Raw genomic sequence first — 19,216 nt, 5'->3', positions numbered from 1 at the left:
CTAGATTTAATGCTCATCACTAATTGTCCTAGAGAAGCTGGTAGTGAGATACCTACTTAAACTGCTGTGGTCCATGTGGTGTAGGTACATCCACAGGAAGGGAGTTCCAAGATTTTGTCTCACTGACAATGAAGAAATGGTGATAAAATTCCAATTCAGCATGGTGCTTGACTTGGAGGGCAACATGCAGATGATGCTCCTATTTATCAGCTTCCTTAACCTTCTAGTTGGCAGAGGCTATTGGTTTGGAAGTGCATTTGTATATTTGGTACCCATTGTTGCCACTGTGCGTGACGGTATCAGGAATGATAATTTAAAATAGTGAATCCAGTGCCAATTTGTCTTGGCAGAATTGACCTCAAGTGTTATTGGAGTAACACCCATCCAGGCAGGTGGAGAGTATTTCATCAATCTCTTGATTTGTGCCCTGTAGATGGTGGACAGGCTTTAAGGAAACAGGAGGTGTGTGACTCACCTCAGAATGCCTAGCCTCATTAACCACAATTATTACATGGCTAGTCGGAGTAATTTTCTGATCAACGGCAATCCCAGGATATTGATAGTGGGGATTGTGTTCTGATGAAGAGTCATTGGACATGAAACTTCAACTCTGTTTTTTCCCCCCACAGATGCAGCCAGGCCTGTTCAGTTTCACCAGCAATTCCTTTTTATGTTATTGGCTGATTTTGAGAGGTGTATTATTCTGATAGTATTTATAAATCAACAGCTGAAAAGAAGAATACTTCAACTGTGCTTCTGAAACTTTTATTCCTCACAGTTTATGTTCAATACCCTTTGAATTCTACTAGATTTATGTAGTTAATCATTTGTATAGTATATCTGCCATTTCTGAATGGATGCTCAAGAGGCCACTGAAATTAGCTTGAGGCCTTAATTGGTAGTTTCTTCATGTTAACAGCAGAGAAAATATCATGTAGTTGCTTAGGTAGGGAATATGTGGAAAACTCAATTTGTGAACTATGCTGGTCCATTCATATTTCAAACTTGTCAAGGTTGAAGTACAAATTTTCCAGCTTTTTAATTAAAGCTGGCACAGTTAACTCACCAGTTTTTAGTATTTCTCTCATGTTTCACCATTCCCCTCTGAAGTCCTTCACAGATTTCTTTCCTATACTAGACTCTATCATTTTCCAGGCTAAATTCCTCAGCACACATTGCATGCCTGAGAGTTTGGTGGGGGAGGATTATCCCCAGTCTTGCTGGAAGATGGATAATTGGCTGACCAGCAGGACAAACAGCCAAAAGGGCTGAAAACTCAGCTGCTACCGCTTTTCGGGCATTTTCCCAGATGCCTATGCAGGTCAGCGCATCTGCAGCTGATATTCAGACTTCTGCAGGGTGAACAGTCAATTTAGTGGAATTCTGAAATTTCCTAATCCACCAAGACATGAGCAACTTTCCAAATATTTTATCACCCAAGTGCAAGGATAAATATGGATTTGACAGTTTTACCGCTAATGTCGCCAATTTGGCATATGTCTGAAGGGTTTATGAAAGTTGCTGTATAGTTCAGGGTGATTTATTGAACAGAGGAACACTGAATTTGAAGGTTGTTTTAATGTCATGAACAGTTGCCTTAAAGTTTCAGTGTTAAATTCCATCCTGTCTTGCCCAAGGAGAAGAATTGAAATCTGAGCCAATTAACACAATAGAGGTTTAGATTGGTTCAGTCCAGCCTGAACTGGATGACAGTCCATCTGCAGCACTCACCTCTTTAACTTCTTGCAGCAGCTTGATGGCCTGAGTGTACTGTGGTGGTTTCTCGTCCAACTGGGCCTGCAAGCTATCCCAGAAGGCTTTGTGCACAATCTCCTTCACTTTCCTTTCTAAACTGAAAGAAATACACAAATGTATAATGGAGAACTTGGGCAGCAACTATATTCCAAGAAAGAAATTCCGAAGGAGACGTCATATCTTAGAACCTCAGAAGAATAGAACAGAAGGAAGCAGCTGCAGTTTCTTTGACGTACGAATACCCATGATGCCTTTTGGGAAGAGGGTCACGAAATTTGACTCTGGAGGAATGGCAATGTATTTTGAAGTCAGGATGTTGTGTGACTTGGAGGTAGACTGCTTTGAGTTGGAGGTGGTCATGGGCTTGAAAGATGTTGAAGGTGCCTTGGTGAATTCTTGTAGTACATCTCAGATGATACACACTGTTACCATAGTAAACTAATGCAGGAGGGTGTGACTGTTGTCAGGGGTTGATGGGATGCCACTCAAGTGGGCTGCTGTGTCCTGGAATGGAGGACTGACACAGGTGCACTCATCTCAGCAAGTGGAGAGTATTCCATCACACTCAGGATGTGTGCCGTGTCGAAGGTGGACAGGCTTTGGGAAGTCTTAGGATTAAAAACTCCCTCCTAGCCCAGACTTTTACAGGGTATCAGTGACTCTGCCCATTGGGCAGAGAGGCTGTCAACTCCACCTTACCTCATGGCCCCAGGTACATTTTACAACCACAGGTCATTAATTACCCACATCAGCTCATGCCACATATAAGAAAGGATGTCTAACCCTGCCCCAAGAACAGCTGGCCAATGGGAGGGCCAGCTACATGGAAGGGGGGCCTGGAATGACGATGAGTTTGAGTGAGGTTCACCGGGACCAGTCAGGCAGATCACTGTCAGATTTGGTTTTGTGAATGGCTTGGCTCGTCTTTCTGTGGAGGGATGATACCTTTCCTAGCGAGTGTACCTGACAGTCACCCCACATGAAAAAATACCCTAATGTCATTGATTTTGGCCAATAAGGTACTGCAGTTAGTCTTAAGACAGGAAGGCCACCTCTCTCCTGACTGACCAATGACAAAATGCCATCTTTGAAGCCAATTACAAAGGCTTCAAACAAAACATTGTTTTGATAACAGTTTGCAAGGATTCTCAGTCACTCAAATGATATCACATGCATTATGTCACACCTATCCCTGATCAACTGAGAGATTATCAATCGTTCCTTTGCATTAAAAGAAAAAGTTGCAGATGTACAGCTTCCAATTTGTTACATGCTGTCTAATACAAGCTTTTCGAACACACACAGCAAAGGAAGTTTGAGAAGGCTGACACTGTACAGAGAAACTCTACAGGAAGAGAAATTATTTTAGCCACGCTTTCTGCGGTTGGATGAACTAAACTGCACATAAACATACCCAGCATTTACTTTGCATCCACTGGGGCTGTAGCCTCAAAGGGATTTTGCACTTCAGTTACAGGATAATATATTAAAGCAAAAACTGGGTTAAACACTAGCAAATTGCCTCAATAGTAATTACTTCCCAAGGTCCTATATGGCATATACAGCTGAGTCTAATACCATCACTGTCAAATTCCAAACACTTGTGTTTTCAGTCAGAGTTGTTAATCAGAAAAGGGAGCTATGTCTGATGTCTCCATCCAACTTCATCTCTTGGGGGCTGAGGTTGACCAGACTATCCTTCTGTCAGGTTCCAAGGTGGTGCCATGGTCGTAATATCTCTTTCGAGACATGGGTTCACATCCCATCATGGCAGCTGATGAAATTTAAATTTAAAGTCTGAAATTAACAGCTAATCCCAATGACTGGAAACATGACAACTACCTTCAATTGACTTTCACTAATATCCTTTAAAGATAGAAATCTGTTTGCCTTACCTAGTCTGGCCTAGCCATGACTCCAAACCAACAGCAATGTGGTTAACTACCCTCTGAAATGATCTAGCAAGCCCCAGTTCAGGGGTAATTAGGGATGGACAATAAAAGCTGGTGTGTCCAGCTACACCCACATCCCAAGAAATTCTAAGAAAAAAATGTTGAAGTCAGCCAACTCAGGTTTAATCTGGATCAAATACTTTGACAAACTTGCAGATTCATCAGGAATTCTTGATTAATTTACTTGATAAACTCAATTCACTAACTTAGATCTTTACCTGTTTTGAGGAGATTCCATCTTCTGGATCTGGAAGTTGCTGTTTATAACAATTTCGTGTGCAATGGCCATGTTAGACACATCCCGTGCTGTTTCCAGAACTTCCGTCATGGATACTAGTCTTGGAGGACTGGCTGTGGAAGGGATATAATGCAGACGACATTTCTTTATTTTCAGCATTTGTGATACAAGACTCTATACCAACAATAAAGTAGACAGGATGTATGTATCCACAATGTTGGAACAATAAACTAGGGGTCTTTTCAAATGACTAATGCCATAAACCAATGGCCTAATGTTGGAGCCTCCAACCACCACATTGTTTGTTTTGCTGCAAATGTGCTCTCATTCAGCTGTATTTGTAATCCTGTTTTCCCCAACAAAACCTTCATGTCTCCCATCATCGTCATTCCCCTTGTAGGGGCCCCCTTCTTTACTGAAGTTTAAAAGATGCAGATGTGTCAATAACAATGTATTTAGATTGTGCCTTTAATGTAGTAAACCATCCTGAGGTGCTTCATGGCAGTTTTATCAAACAAGATTTGATACTGAGCCACAAGAGATGATATTAGGGCTAATGAGAGAAGGCTTGGTCAGAGAGATTTTAAAGAATGTCTTCAAGGCACAAAGCAAGAAAGAGACATTGTAGTTTCAGGAGGGAATTCTGAAGCTGTCGGGCCTTGACAGAGGGATGTGTAGCTGCCAGTGGAGGAGCCATTAAAATCAAACATTTTAAAACTAAATATCCAAATTCTAGGAGTGCAAGTATCTCAGAAGATTGTGAAGCTAAATGATACTGAAGACATGGAGGAAAGGGTGAGGCCATGGGGGAGTTTGACACAAAGAATGAAAATTTTAAAACTGAAGCACTGTAAAACTGGAAGCGAGTGCAGTTTAGTGTCAATAAGGGATGATGGTGGACAGCTGTGTGATTAAAGATACTGGCATCAGATGGCCTTGAGTTTCTGGTGTATATCACATGGGATGTCGGTCAGAATTGTGCTAGAATTACTACGTCCAATGGTGACAGAGAGATAATTGCCATTTCTAGCTGGATATAACAAGCTCCACATGACCCTTACACTTCTCTGTCAAAACAGAAAGCAATTCCAATAGACTATAACTTTTATTCTTCATTACCAAAACCTCCTCAAAATCTTCTCTCCTGCTGCCTTCATCTCACCTAAAAATGTGATGAGAACATGGACTGATTTTTGGCACCATGATGAAGACAAGTTATCCATTTACTGCAACGGTTTCATTTCTTCCATCCTGCCCATCATGCCAAACTCTCCTCCCTCCCCACTCCATTCCCACAATCCTCCCTTTTGTTGCCCTCAATATCTGCTCTTTCTCTAGTTTCTCTCACCATTACAGCAAGCTTGCATACTCTGAGACTCTCTCTTGCTTCCTTGATACATATTCAATAATCTTCTGACCATCTCCCTTCCTTTCTTCACCTCACTTTCTCCATGCTACCTGAAGTTGAAAGTGATTTCCCCTCTAAGTATCTGACCTTTGGTTTCATCACTTTTGTTCTTCAAAAACTCCTCTGACCTTCTAAATGCTTCTCCATCTCTGGCCTCACTTTGTTGTATACAGTAATGGTTCTGAAGGGGTTAATACTTGTATTAGAACATAGAACATTACAGCACAGTACAGGCCCTTCGGCCCTCGATGTTGTGCCAACCTGTCATACCAATCTCAAGCCCATCTAACCTACACTATTCCATGTACATCCATATGCTTGTCCAATGACGACTTAAATGTAGCTAAAGTTGGCGAATCTACCACCACTGCAGGCAAAGCGTTCCATTCCCTTACTACTCTCTGAGTAAAGAAACTACCTCTGACTTCTGTCCTGTATCTTTCACCCCTCAATTTAAAGCTATGCCCCCTTGTGCTCGCCGTCACCATCCTAGGAAAAAGGCTCTCCCTATCCACCCTATCTAACCCTCTGATTATTTTATGTGTTTCAATTAAGTCACCTCTCAACCTTCTTCTCTCTAATGAAAACAGCCTCAAGTCCCTCAGTCTTTCCTCATAAGACCTTCCCTCCATACCAGGCAACATCCTAGTAATTTGGTTCCACCCATTCTACAGACTGTGGAGGAGACGAGGAGTCCTCCTTTTCTCTGTGATAAGATTAAGAGCCAGCAGGCACAGATTTAAAATGGCTAGCAAAGAAAGTGACAAGGATTTTCTTTTAAGGCAACAAATGTTTCAGATCTGGAATGCACTGCCTGAGAGCATGCTGAAAGCAGATTCAAACACGGCTTTCAGAAGAACATTGGATGTATGTCCAAAGAAGAAAAAAGTTGCAGGGCCATGAAGCAAAGGCGGGGGAGAGGGACAAAATGAACTGTGCTTGCAGAAAGCCAAATACAACAGGATGAAAGCCTCTAATGTTGTAAGCACACTATGATTCTAAAATGTTTTATATTTAATCTTGTTTTAAATCCTCAATTGCTGGAACCAGTTAATTTCTAGCTACTCTGTCTTATCACTACATTAAAATCATAATTCACACCGTTCTGACAAAAACATTACATCTAAAATATTTCCCAATGACACATGAGATTATTAAGTAACAGAAGTATTCCAAGAAAAGTTACTGCCCTCACTGATTCACGCTCACATTGAAAATACTGGATCTGAGGAACTAGCTTCTCATTCTTTCCATATGCTGGTGCTTGGTTTAGCTCAGTTGGCTGGATGGTTGGTTTGCGAAGCAGCATAATGCCAACAGTTGTGGGTTCAATCCCTACACCATCTGCTGTTATGTGAAGGACTCTCCTTCTCAACCTCTCCCCTTGGCTGAGGGATTGTGGCCGTCAGGTTAAACCACCTCCAGTCAGCTGTGTTTCGTGAGAGAGCAGCCCTGTGGTCTGCTAAACTGACTTAATTAATCTGTCCTATTTATTGGTGTTGGTGCATCTAATTGTAAAGCAGTAGACACCACCCCCGCATGCAAGAGACAAGTGAGAGTTACACCCTGAACATGTCAATCCAGTGTCCTTATCATGCTAAACTCAAAGTCACGGATAGCATCCAGACAGCAGGATGAGTACGACATCACAATGACACTAAACTGCTCGCTAGTTTCACAGCAAGTTAATAACCCTCTCAAGCTCATGAAAAGTAAACAGTATGCAAACACACAAGGAGGTCTGATTATCCGTCCAAAGTACTTAATAAGACATTGTACATGGGCAGTGAATGACACATGTGCAGTAAGTGTAAGAATTACGTTAAAGGTGTGGTATAAATTATAATAATTGTTCCATCTAATGCTACACAATTAACTGATCAGATGTTATTGTAGAATAGAACAGAGAACATTACAGCACAGTAAGAATAATCATTCAAGTTGCCACACAATCATAAATATTTAGAAGGAGATTTTAAGAAAAACTTCTTTTTTTCTGGGTGCTCAGTGTTTTCATTTCAAGTTTTACACTACAAGCCAAAAAAAGTACTTAAAGTAGGCACTATGAACAAGTCATCCTTTTCAATGGTATCACAGAGAACTAAAGCTTTTCAGTAATGAAAAGTAGAAGGCTGAAAGCAGCATTCCTAATTTATGGTGCCCTTGTCAAGCATGCCTGTGAATGTGGGATTCCTTGCCAAATGTTTACTTGCAGGCTGCCACTATACGACTACAATAAGCGTGGAGACAACCAGTAAATGTGCAGGTGGAAGCTCTTGTTTGTTGACATTATTTGGAATTCAGATAGACACTGCCTATTTTAAGAAACGAGCAGCAGCTCTGGGTCTCGATTCCAACAAAGCATACTGCATCATCTATTTGCTTCACATGTGGAGTAGCAACATTTCAAAAACAGCTAGGAATTACCCATTACCAGGGACCAATTTCATGCAAGCTCCTTGCTTTGACTAATGATTAGATGGGGACTCTTAAATTGACATAATTAGAAAGTAACTTTATTCTGAACGTGATAAAGCTTTCACATTAATTCAGTACACCAGGTGATGCTGAACATTCCTTTAACACCTGAATAGAAACGCTATTAAACTGACATGCTATAATCTGTGAGCACACCCTTTATTTGCTCTGGATGTCTAGACAGTGGCTGTCTAGAAATGTACAGCTGCATGTAATCGTAGTTGTGGACACTACAGCTTGGCTGCGATGAGTCCATTTACTACAGGCTTTGTCTTAAACCTCCCTTAGACACTTAGAAGGAAACTTGCACATTCGCCCCTCTGCAAGAAGAATAGAGCCTATAACAAAGATCTCCACTGCCATTCTGACTGGCATCATTGGAATCTGTTTATACCTGGATATGTCAGCAATGGTAAAGATGATCACAGTTGTGTCTCAGTTGGCACACTGTGCTTGGAATGGAGACAAGTAGTCCTTGAAGCCTCAAGGTCATAGTTAGTGATTCAGCAAAACATTTTATATCATGAAAGATTTTTCTGACAGAATTCTGAGATTTAAACATCAGGGATTGTGAGATAACCGAGTGACTTTCTGCGGAAGGGTCACCGGACCCGAAACATTAACTCTGATTTTTGATTCACAGATGCTGCCAGACCTGCTGAGCATTTCCAGCAACTTCTGCTTTTGTTGCATTTATATGGCGCTTTTAAGAAGACATCAGAAAGCACACATAACCAAAGAATAACTTTGGAATTGTAGTCACTGTTTACTGGAGAAAACAAACAAGTAGTTTTGGATAGAGGTAGCATAAATACCAACTGTGATAATCACCAGATAATCTGTTTTTGGACTATATAACCTGATCTAAGTGACAAAAGTGAAACATTGATTTGGCACTTATGTCCTGGAGTAGGACTTGAACCCACAAACTCTGACTCAAAGACAACAGTGTCACCAAGTAAGCCACAGCTTTGTTATATATTTAAATATCATCACATTCCCAGGCAGTAACTTGGATACCCAAACCAAAGAACTAAAAAAAGGGTCACTGGACTAGATTCTGCACTGCACAAATTCTGCCAGACCTATTGCATTTCTCAAGCAATTTCTGTTTTTGTAACAACTTGTATCTGGTGCAAATGGTTCCAGTTCTCTCCTTGCACTTTATGATGTCCTAATTTTATTATCTTGTAATAGAACGTACTTGCATTTTTATTGCAGCTTTCATGACCTCAGGATGCCCCAGAGCACTTCACAACAAACAAAGTGCATTTTAAGTGTGGTCATCATTGTTAATGTGGCAGCCAAGTGTGCAGAACAAAGATCAACAAACAACTGAGATAAACAACCATTTAGGCTGCATTAGTGATGCTGTGCTTTTCAAAAGAATAGCGCACACATTTTGTCAGATATTCCCATACATGTAGAAAACTTAAATTACCAGAAAAGCACAGCAGGTTAGTCAACACCAAAGTTTTAAATTAAATTTTGAGAATTTATGAATTGACATAAGAGACCTACCATTACAAAGGGACAGATAAAAGATAAAAATTGTTAATCTATCATTAATAGAAGTTTGTTTTCAAGAAAATGCAACATGGTCAAATTGTTGGAACACATATTGTAGCTCTGGTTTCTGAGATCAATACTTAATTCTGCTCTTGCTCTTCATTCATAAAGCACTTTTCCATTCACATCTTAAATGTAGGCACAAATCCACTCAATCAGTAGTGGGAAATAAAGAAAAGAAAATTAATTTACAATTTCTTTTTCCTTTGTGTTGAAAGCGAGAAATGTAATTACTCTTTTTTTTAACCTGGTTCTTTGTCTCTTGTCTAAAACCACTTGCTGGGCATCTCTGTTACGTCTCCTAAGGTTAACATGGGGAGACAATTGCCTAGTGATATTATCGCTGAACTTTTAATCCAGAGACCCACATTCAAATCCCCCCCATGGCAGATGGTGGTAGTTGAATTCAATAAAATATCTGGAATTAAGAATCTAATGATGCCCATGAACCCATTGTCGATTGCCTGAGAAACATATCTGATTCACTAATGTCCTTAAGGGAAGAAAACTGCATCCTTACCTGGTTTGGCCTATATGTGACTCTAGACCTACTGCAATGTGGTTGACTCTAAACTTCCCTCTGGGCAATTAGGGATAGGCAATAAATGCTGCCTGGTCATCCTCACCCTCACTCCGTGAGTGAATAAAGAGGAAAAACTTCAGAGTATCGATAGTGAGCTTTGCCTGTAATTACCAGATGGTTCCAAGCATGAATCTATCTGGCTTATGTTGAGGTGTTAAGTTATTGGGAGTGTTTTTTTGAAAGGTCAAGTTACAAATAGTGAGAAGGAAAACAATGAGCAAGTTTGGTAGCAAGTTTCAAGGGCATGGCACCTTTAGACCGATTTAATTCTCCTAACAGACACCAGGAAAAACAGTCCAAAGGTAAAGAAAAAGGAGATTTCTAATTCTGTGCTCAGGATGGCATCTGTTAAAGAAGGAAACACTGCTTTGACAATCTGGGATCTGAATTACTTCAAATGGAGTGTCAAAGTAAGAATTCAATTAGGTACGAGTGGTAACAACATCATTTTGTTTAGATCAATTAAGGAATGTTACCTGAAAATATCAAATAAAGTTCACTTGGAGAATTATTATCTTTTAGTGACTTGAGGAGGGACTCGATATTGTTTCTCAAAATGAAACTCCCAATAATTTAACACCTCAAGGTAAGGGGTCAAGCATCTAAAACAAACATGTCCTGAATGATAAACAAAATAAATTTGAAAGTAAAACAAAATCATTCTAACAAAAGTCATAGTTAATAACCAGGAGAGTTACCAAAAATACAAGAGGGAACTGACAAAGTTATTATAAGAAGCAAAGAGAGATTGAGAGAAGATTAGCAGGCAATATTAAATTGAATCTTAGAATAGTTACAGGACAGGAAGTCAGGCCATCATGTTTGCATCACGTTTTCTGCAAGAGCATTTCACCAATTAAAACTCTCCCACCTTTCCCATGTAGGTCGGCACATATTCCCCCTTCAGGGGAAGGAGTCAACCCTTTTTGAAAGTCGTGTTTGAATTTGCCTCCACTATTGCTCCGTCCCATGTTGCTTTGTGTAAGTGCTAGAAACAACATTTAAAAGGAAGTAGTAGCAGGTCTGTTAGAAAAGGTAAACGCTATCAAACAAACAGAGTTAGCATAGTTTTATGAAAGGGAAATCATGTTTGACAAATTTGTCAGGGTATTTTAAGGATTTTTTTTTCCCCAAGCAGAGTTCGATTTGAATTCAATAAAAAAATCTGAAATTAAACTCTAATGATGACAATGAAATGAGGTCTTGTTTATTTCGTAAATGTTATTTTCTATCCATAGTACGTCTGCTAAACAATTTGACTTTTCTGTTTAAACCGAAATTCAAATTGTCTGTTTGGATTTTGAGGGGGTATGGTTCAAGTTACATAAATTAGTCATTGTTTCTTTTCACTGCTCTCATGTGTGTGACATTTAAAACATGTTTCTTTCTGTTACTGATGAAACCTGGCGTGAATTGCTTTCATCTTGAGCATCAGTCTGGCACATTGGTTATTTTGACATGTTGCTGCACTTTAAGTATGGTGCCAATGGTATGAACAGCTCACAGACCCAGCCTTTGTGAGCTCATCTACACCTTCCGCCATGTGGTCTGACAGGAAAGGTGCCCGAGAGTTCGGTTATTTCATTAATGAGGTGAAAAGTGGACATCTGTGTTAGAAGAGCCACTGCATGCCATACTGTACTGGCACCAAGAATCTCTCTCAATAAACCTTTAAGGGAAAACTCCACCCAAAAGCATTGTGGATTGTGTTATGTTTTCTCTGGACTTAATTCGCAATGAAGACTTGCCAGTTGTCAGAAATATGACAATTCAATTCCTTCTCCCTGAACTGCATTGGAGATCAGTGACTAGTGGTGAAAATAGCAGTGTACACATTGACATTCTACCTTAACATTGTAAAACAATCCAAAGCGATTCACAGAAGTGCAGTCAGATCACATTTCACACTGACTGACATCAGGAAGTGCAAGGATAAGTGATCATAAATGTCATTGAAAAAGTAGGTTTTAAGGAGCATCCTGCAAGAACGAGTTGGAGTTGCAGAGAGATCTGGGGAAGGGGTAGAGGTACGTTCAGAGGTTTAATGTTCCAAAGTGGCCACTGATATGAATGTGGTTGAAATCAGAGCTGCAAGTCTGCTCTTTCAGTTAATAATGTAAGCGTAGTGTAGGAGGCTGGAAAGAGGATCCAAGTCAGGATGGGTACCAGCCCATCCAGGATGAAGCCAGCCCACTACATCCACCTTTGGAATCAATGGCCTTTATTCAAAGCAAGTTTGAATAGGAGTTCAAGATTTGTCATTAATTGCTTGCAATTATGTTAACTTTGTCATCAGTCAGACAGACTTTCTAAAGGGTAGCTACAAATGTGCCTTTTTGGTTTGCTCTGTCCAATTTCATGCTCAGAGCAGCTAGTGTAAGTGTCATCTCAACTGATTCCCAAAGAGATCAAAGCTCAATCAATCTCAGTCTTAAATATATTCAGTGATGGAGTACGTACAACCTGCTGGGGTAGAAACTTTTGAAGGTTCACCAACCTCTGAATGAAGAAATGTTTCCTTATCTCAATCCTAAATGATTGAATCCTTAAACAGAGACTGTGTCCCCATGTTCAAGATCCGCAACCAAAGGAAATAATTTCTCAGTGTTTCTATACAGCATGTCTCCTGTGTCCAGTACTATATCTGAACAAACCACATGTTAAAGTTGTAAATGCCTGAAAGAGATTTAATGAACTAATGGGTTTTGTATGAGCTGGTTAAGGGATGCTGGATCTGTGAGGTTTAAATTCACTTTGAACTATCCACTCAGCTAGATGGCACAAAGAATAATGCTATTGGTCTCAGAGTCACAAGCACTTAGAATCAGGAATGAACATTTAACTCTGGGGGAGAAATGGATATCAAAACAATTGTGAAGGTCATTATCCCACTCACTGCTTTCCCCAATAATTGTTCCCATGGCCTCTCTGCATGTTGGAAAAATGGGCTCCTGCTCCAGACTGCTGTCCAGTCACTAAAGTTAAAATGGCAATTGGCACATTCATACATTTCTATTGAAGTTGAACATTGTTATCCTTGCAACAGTCAGATAGATTTGAAAGGAGAGCTCAAATAAAAGCGAAGTGCTACATCTGCTGGAAATCAGAAATAAAAACAGAAAGTATCACGGCAACTCAGCAGATCAGGCAACATCCATGTAGAGAGAAAGAGAATTCTGGAGAGGAGTCATGTCAGACTGGATACATTAACTCTGTTTCCCTCTGCATAAATTTTGCCAGACCTGCTGATTTTATTTCATCAACTTTGTAACATTGGATATTACCAGTCACTTAGAGATGGGATGGGTGGCAAAATGGCAACAGAAAACATCAGCAGGAAAGGCTGACATGTTTCCTCAGCTATGGGAATTTACCAAAATTGTGTATGTTAGTGACTTGGCAGCAAGCCAATTGGAGGTGAGCCACAGAAGGATCTGCCATCAGTAATGGCTACCCCATCCACCACAGCCCTGATTCTACATTTGGAGGGTTTTCCCTTTCAAAATCAAATTCAATGGGATGGCTCTCTGGGCACTCGTACATAAGTATTTTTATGCCATCCCTTTGAGGATACCTCAATTTGGAGGTGGCCTCTCCCTCACCACTGGTCACTTCAATGGTCCTTAATGCCACAGTGGACCCAGCCTTATTGCCATGGTCCCACTGTTCACTTGTGTGGCGAGGCACCTGCATTCAGTTCCATTGGCAGCACCGACTGTCTTCCAGTAAAATACCAGCCTAAGATGTCAGTAAAGCGATGAATGATGCCAGCAAATTCAATTCAGGTCAATGGGTACCCCCCCTCCTTTAATCTAGTGAGAATGCCTGAGGATCACTCCTGACAGTTGGCACATGTCGGAAAAGCTGCTGATTTGGAGAAATGTGGTTCATCCTTCAATTCCAAAGTTTAGCCTGCAGAAGAGGTCTGAACCTTTATGTTCAGAAAATGAAAAATGAATAAAGCTGCTGCAGGTGAACACTTTGTAATCCTAATGATGAACTGAAAATGCTTTGGGAATGTCAAAATTGTCACAGTTTTCAAGTAAGTGTTCTCAGGAAGTGGTATTTCAATGGATTACAGATGTGCAATGGGATCTAGTATCTAGGTTAACATTTCTTTCTTATGAATTAATAGGCAGAAATTAATACGAACACTTATTGTGTCATTGATCTGTAAGGATCAGAATGAAGATTCTGCTGGTTCGTGGGCAACACTGATCATGGCCACCACCACCTTCTCAAGGTCAAGTAGAGATGGACAAAAAATGCTGCTCATCAGTGACAATCACATCCAGTGAATGAATTATTTTAAAAAATGGTGGAGTAAGTTACAGTTTTGTGCGACTGCACTACTGACATTATAGCATAGGCACCTGCGTAAACCAGTTGTGGATGTCTTGGTTTTTAAATGTCATGTTAGTTAGATGTGGTTGAGACATACTAAGTGATGCCTTGAGAGTGGTCATTTTGTACTTACAGCATGGAATGCCTGGCTTGCAGAGGCCAGGCATGGTGGTGTCACCTTTTCCTGTTGGAGATTTGGCTTCATCAACCAAAGCTCCTCTGTCCTTCGGCTCCTCATGACCTTTGCTACAGGCATCGCTTGTGTCCTCACTGTTGGGCATTTTGTCTGGGCTTTCCCCCTTTCTAAACCAGACAGAAAATTAATCTGTTGAAAGAAGGACACGTCTTTCAAAGGTACTGCTGAGTGACAAGATTTTTGTCCAGCAATGAATGGCACCTTCCCAATAGCCTCCATTTATGGAATTGTCATCACTTGACTTTGGAATCAATCTATTAAGTGTTGACTGTGTTGGAAAACTCATGTTTACAATCAGTTTTAATGACTAAGAACCTTTATGGTGTCTTACGCTCTGGGGCAAGATCTTGCATTTACAAAGATTTACCTGGCATTGCTGACAATCTGACAAGCTATTAGTTCCAACAGACCAGATGCTGCACAGTAAAGCAGTGAAAGCACCAGATTTTTTTTGTTAACTTGACAGGGAAGGGAAACTTAAATATGGAGGGTATAAACGACAGTCCCTTTTCTTCCTTGATTTTTGCTTTAAAAAATGTGGCCCTCAAAATCCTGAGCATATTTACCAAAATGTCTTTTAAAAGTTAAAATTGCACTGTTTGTACAGCATGTACTAAGTAAAAGAGAGCAATTCACATTGTAACATGGAACTTAGGAACAGAGCCAGACCTTTCAGCCATGCAAGCCTGCTCCCTCTGTGTCCCTTTATGCTTCTCTCTACACCAATTCCTATTGATTCACCATGATTTATTTTGGAATCATCATCATAAGTTGCTACATAGTCATTTTTTTATTCACCATGGGATGGTGGTATTGCTGGCTGAGCCAGCAGTTATTGGTCATGCTAAGCTGTCCTTGAGAAGGTGTAATGAACTGTCTTTTTGAACTTCAGCAGTCCACGTGTTGTTGGTGGACCCAATATGCTGATATGAGAAATCCCTCCCTCTCACCTTTACAACTTCCTCTTCCAAACATGATTTGGAGCCAATCTACCATCCCCTGAGAAAAAGAACATGAAATGACATCACCAACCCAAGGAAACCTAACCAGATAAATAGAAAGCGGGACATAACACCAGCGCTTCGTCGGAGGCTCACTGATGATGTTACCTAGAATGGTGACAAAACATCTGAAAACTAACCTTCCAGCTCAGTGAGCAAACTCACATCCAGAACCTCAACCTGAGCTACAAATCTTCTCAAAACTTGCTACTTCCTCTAGGCCTACATCCAGCTTACTATTTGGACTCTTCCAGCTCTGGCCACCTACTTCCCCACCCACCAACCATGGTTGTGAATCCAATGTGGGGAAGCTTCATCCCACCCTGGAAAATAGGGCAGAAGGGGATCTGCTGGGAGGTAGAAACTGAAGCAACAAATGAAACCACAAATGCAACTTCTGATTGATGTAGACCTGAATATGGTAATGGGGAAAAGCAGGAAAGTGAAGATAAAACTGCAGTTAGGTCAGCAGGACCTTACTGAATTGTGCAGGCAGTTCAGTGGACTCATTGACCCACTCTTGATCCTACTATTATCTTAGGAGTGAAATTAGGCATCACTTTTACCCACAAAGGAATGTCGACGTCTCTTTTGCAAACGAGACCTAATGCTCGACAAATATAAGATTATGGAAGTGTGGAACAAATTCCATGGCAGACGAGCCATTTCGGACAGATTTAGGGGTTGAGTGACACTATTGCTGTTCTGATAGATGATGCAGTCAGTTAAAGGCAGTGGGTGCCCGGGAGATACCAACCAGGAATTCCACAATGTTTGCAACGAACGGTACTGGAGAGAATTCCAAGTCATCAGGGATATGGCCACAAATTTGTGCCTTCTGCGTTCGTGGGCACCTTTGCTGCTATAGTCACCTTCTGCAGTCCCGTACACTCTTCGCGTACCTCAGCATCAACACCAAATAGGTAGCAAGCACAGACAAGAGGAAGGGACACCACCAGACCCGTCACGATCTAAATCTAAGCCATTTGGATGCAGCCTCCCACCAGAGCGAGTTCGCAGAGCTTCTAATCGTTAACTTACCTTCCCGGCTCAGACACTGATCTGCACGGTATGCTCCTCGTAATTTCTGGTGGTACTTCAGATTTCCCATATTTGCATTTTAACATTTCTTTTTTCGTTTTAATGGCAAGTCTGGCCTTTAAACTACAATAAAACCAACTGACCCACATCCTAGATATTCAACCACAAGACGTTTGTGGTAAATAAGCGCATAAATAGCGAAATATAATTTCGTATACAAATTAACGTTTCAAAATCGGAATTTAAGCCTTTCCGGCACTATTTAACAAGAGCTGGAGATAATCCTGCAATGCACACAGCATATTTGCAAGGTTAAACTTAACATCCACAGATCTACTCGAAAATCTAGCATCTTCCTTCTGACATTCAGGATGAAGAAAAAAATCAAGCAGTCGATCCTGCCAATCTGTGGTGAAGAATTATCTTCGAAATTATTTTTTTTAAAAAGAAAAGAGTGAAATGGAAGTTTTCGTCCCGTGTTGAGCGGCCTTACCTGCGAGTTGACTGCTCGGAGTGTTTATACGAGTCACTCCCGCTTGTAACTTCAAACTCAGCCCTGCCACTCTGCAAACAGCAGGGGGTGGGTCTACCACTACAAACTTACACATTCAGACACAATACTACACTGTGAGCATAATCTTTCATCATATTCTGAAAAATAATTTTACAATATATGATATGGGCAAAGCTGTACGTGTATTACATGAGTCATGACACAGTAAATATTTTCTGTGTTTTTTCTGTTGCCCCTAATGAATGGTCCCTCCCAATATTGAAACTAAACAGCGCTCTGGAGTTCCGCCCCTGCAGCCAGTTACAATGTAATACATTCATTGAACAGCTCAGGAAATCCTTGCATTCGTGGCCCTTCCAAAGCTAAGGGATTTACAGAAGCCACCTGCTGTAATATGTAGAAGAATTTGGGTGTAATCACAAACCTGGATTGTTCCGTGGTCGCCGCTGAATGAAAACATCATTTAAAAATAAGCAACAGTGTTTTACCATGGCAACCGAGGAAGTGACAGCGCAGCGACGACAGCGGATTGGTGAAGCCCGTTACAGAGCAAAATGCTGCCTGATGTACAACACAAACAGGAAAATTCCCGGAGTACGCAGCCCGTTTTCCGGCACCACAGTGGGGAGTGAAACACAATTAACATTTCGAGTCCAGTGGCCCTTCTTCAGATCTGATAGGAGCTGGGAAGAAAGTGGTATATATTGCAGAAGGCAATTTGGGGGGAAAAGTGAGGACAATGCTCCCATGCCAGCACTATGCTCAGGCATAAGGAACTTCCAATGTCAGTCTTCCCATAACTTAATCTACACACTGTGACCCATGGTTTTTATGTAGTAAGCCATTTCAATTTCTAAGGGCCCTACACCATCACAAAGAGCTTTACAGTCAATCAACCATCCCCCTCTCTGATGAAGGGTCTAGGCCCGATACGTCAGCTTTTGTGCTCCTGAGATGCTGCTTGGCCTGCTGTGTTCATCCAGCTTCACGCTTTATTATCTTGGATTCTCCAGCATCTGCAGTTCCCATTATCTCTGAGATAGCAAGGTATAGAGTTGGATGAACACAGCAGGCCAAGCAGCATCAGAGGAGCAGGAAGGCTGACGTTTCGGGCCTAGACCTTTCTTCGGGTCTAGGCCCGAAACGTCAGCTTTCCTGCTCCTCTGATGCTGCTTAGCCTGCTGTGTTCATCCAACTCTACACCCTGTTATCTCAGATTCTCCAGCATCTGCAGTTCCTACTATCCATGGAAGAAGGTGTTCAAGTAATTAAATTATTGAAATAAAACAAGGATCCACAGATTGCTGGAGCAACAGCAATATCTGTTAATGACTGAAATGATTGAACTCGATTTTGAACCCTTAAGGCTGCAGGATCCCCAGAAAATGAGGTGCTATTCTTCCACTCTAAAGTTTTTGAGAAGATTTGTCGCTCGGGTTGTGGATGAGGTTGTGGACTTGCTCGCCAAGCCGGTGTGTTTGATTACAGATGTTTCATCATCCTGCTCGGTAACATCGTGAGTGCTCCTCCAGTGAAGCGTTGCTGTTCTGTCCCACTTGTTATTTAATATTCAAACGAGCCACAACACACTGCAGCAACCCGGAACTATGCAAAGCAGAACAGGAGCACTTTTTTGGATTTTTAAAAGGAATGGAGACTCAGAAAGTACAATCTGCCATAACCTCCATTACAGACACAACAAGACGACACAACACGGCCAGACTCACTAGTCACCCTACCGTACAGGGACGTATCAGAGATGACCACAACACTACTCAGAGTCCTAGGTATCAGGGTAACCCACAAACCAACAACTACCCTATGACAGCTACTAACACATATAAAGGGTCCCATTCCCACGACCAATAAAACTAACGTAATATACAAAATGCCACGCAAGGATTGTGAGAATCATAACAGGACAAACTAGAAGATGACTGACAATAAGGATAGACGAATTCCAACTAGTCCCAAAGAGACATGACCAGTTCTCACTGGTCCAAATACACATGGATAAAGAAGGACACAAATTTGACTGGGGCAACACATCCATAATAGCACAAGCCAAACAGAGACGTGCCAGGGAATTCCTGGAGACCTGGCATTCCAATTGGAACTCCATCAATAAATATATTGA

At 41.1% G+C, this 19,216-nt stretch overlaps 1 protein-coding gene across 3 annotated transcripts in view; it reads right to left on the bottom strand.

The window, feature by feature from the left end:
- LOC125462620 (T-complex protein 11-like protein 1) overlaps positions 1 to 17,547 on the bottom strand; it is a 43,378-nt gene extending 25,831 nt beyond the window's left edge. The window contains exons 1-4 of one of the 3 annotated variants that reach the window (XM_048552833.2): positions 17,504 to 17,547; positions 14,461 to 14,652; positions 3,926 to 4,058; positions 1,732 to 1,852 (exon numbers count right to left, since the gene is read on the bottom strand). In XM_048552833.2, the coding sequence (XP_048408790.1) occupies positions 1,732 to 1,852; positions 3,926 to 4,058; positions 14,461 to 14,608 (402 nt within the window). In that variant the 5' untranslated portion in view covers positions 14,609 to 14,652; positions 17,504 to 17,547. Of the gene's footprint in view, positions 1 to 1,731; positions 1,853 to 3,925; positions 4,059 to 14,460; positions 14,653 to 16,565; positions 16,666 to 17,058; positions 17,122 to 17,503 lie in introns of those variants that run through there. The other 2 variants (XM_048552831.2, XM_048552832.2) reach the window with 2 other exon arrangements.
- Between the last annotated feature and the right edge of the window lie 1,669 nt (positions 17,548 to 19,216).

This window comes from Stegostoma tigrinum, chromosome 21, assembly GCF_030684315.1.
Source record: "Stegostoma tigrinum isolate sSteTig4 chromosome 21, sSteTig4.hap1, whole genome shotgun sequence".
Lineage (NCBI taxonomy): Eukaryota > Metazoa > Chordata > Chondrichthyes > Orectolobiformes > Stegostomatidae > Stegostoma > Stegostoma tigrinum.
The sequence above is the reverse complement of the archived record's forward strand: the minus strand, read 5'-3'. Positions and strand labels throughout refer to the sequence as shown.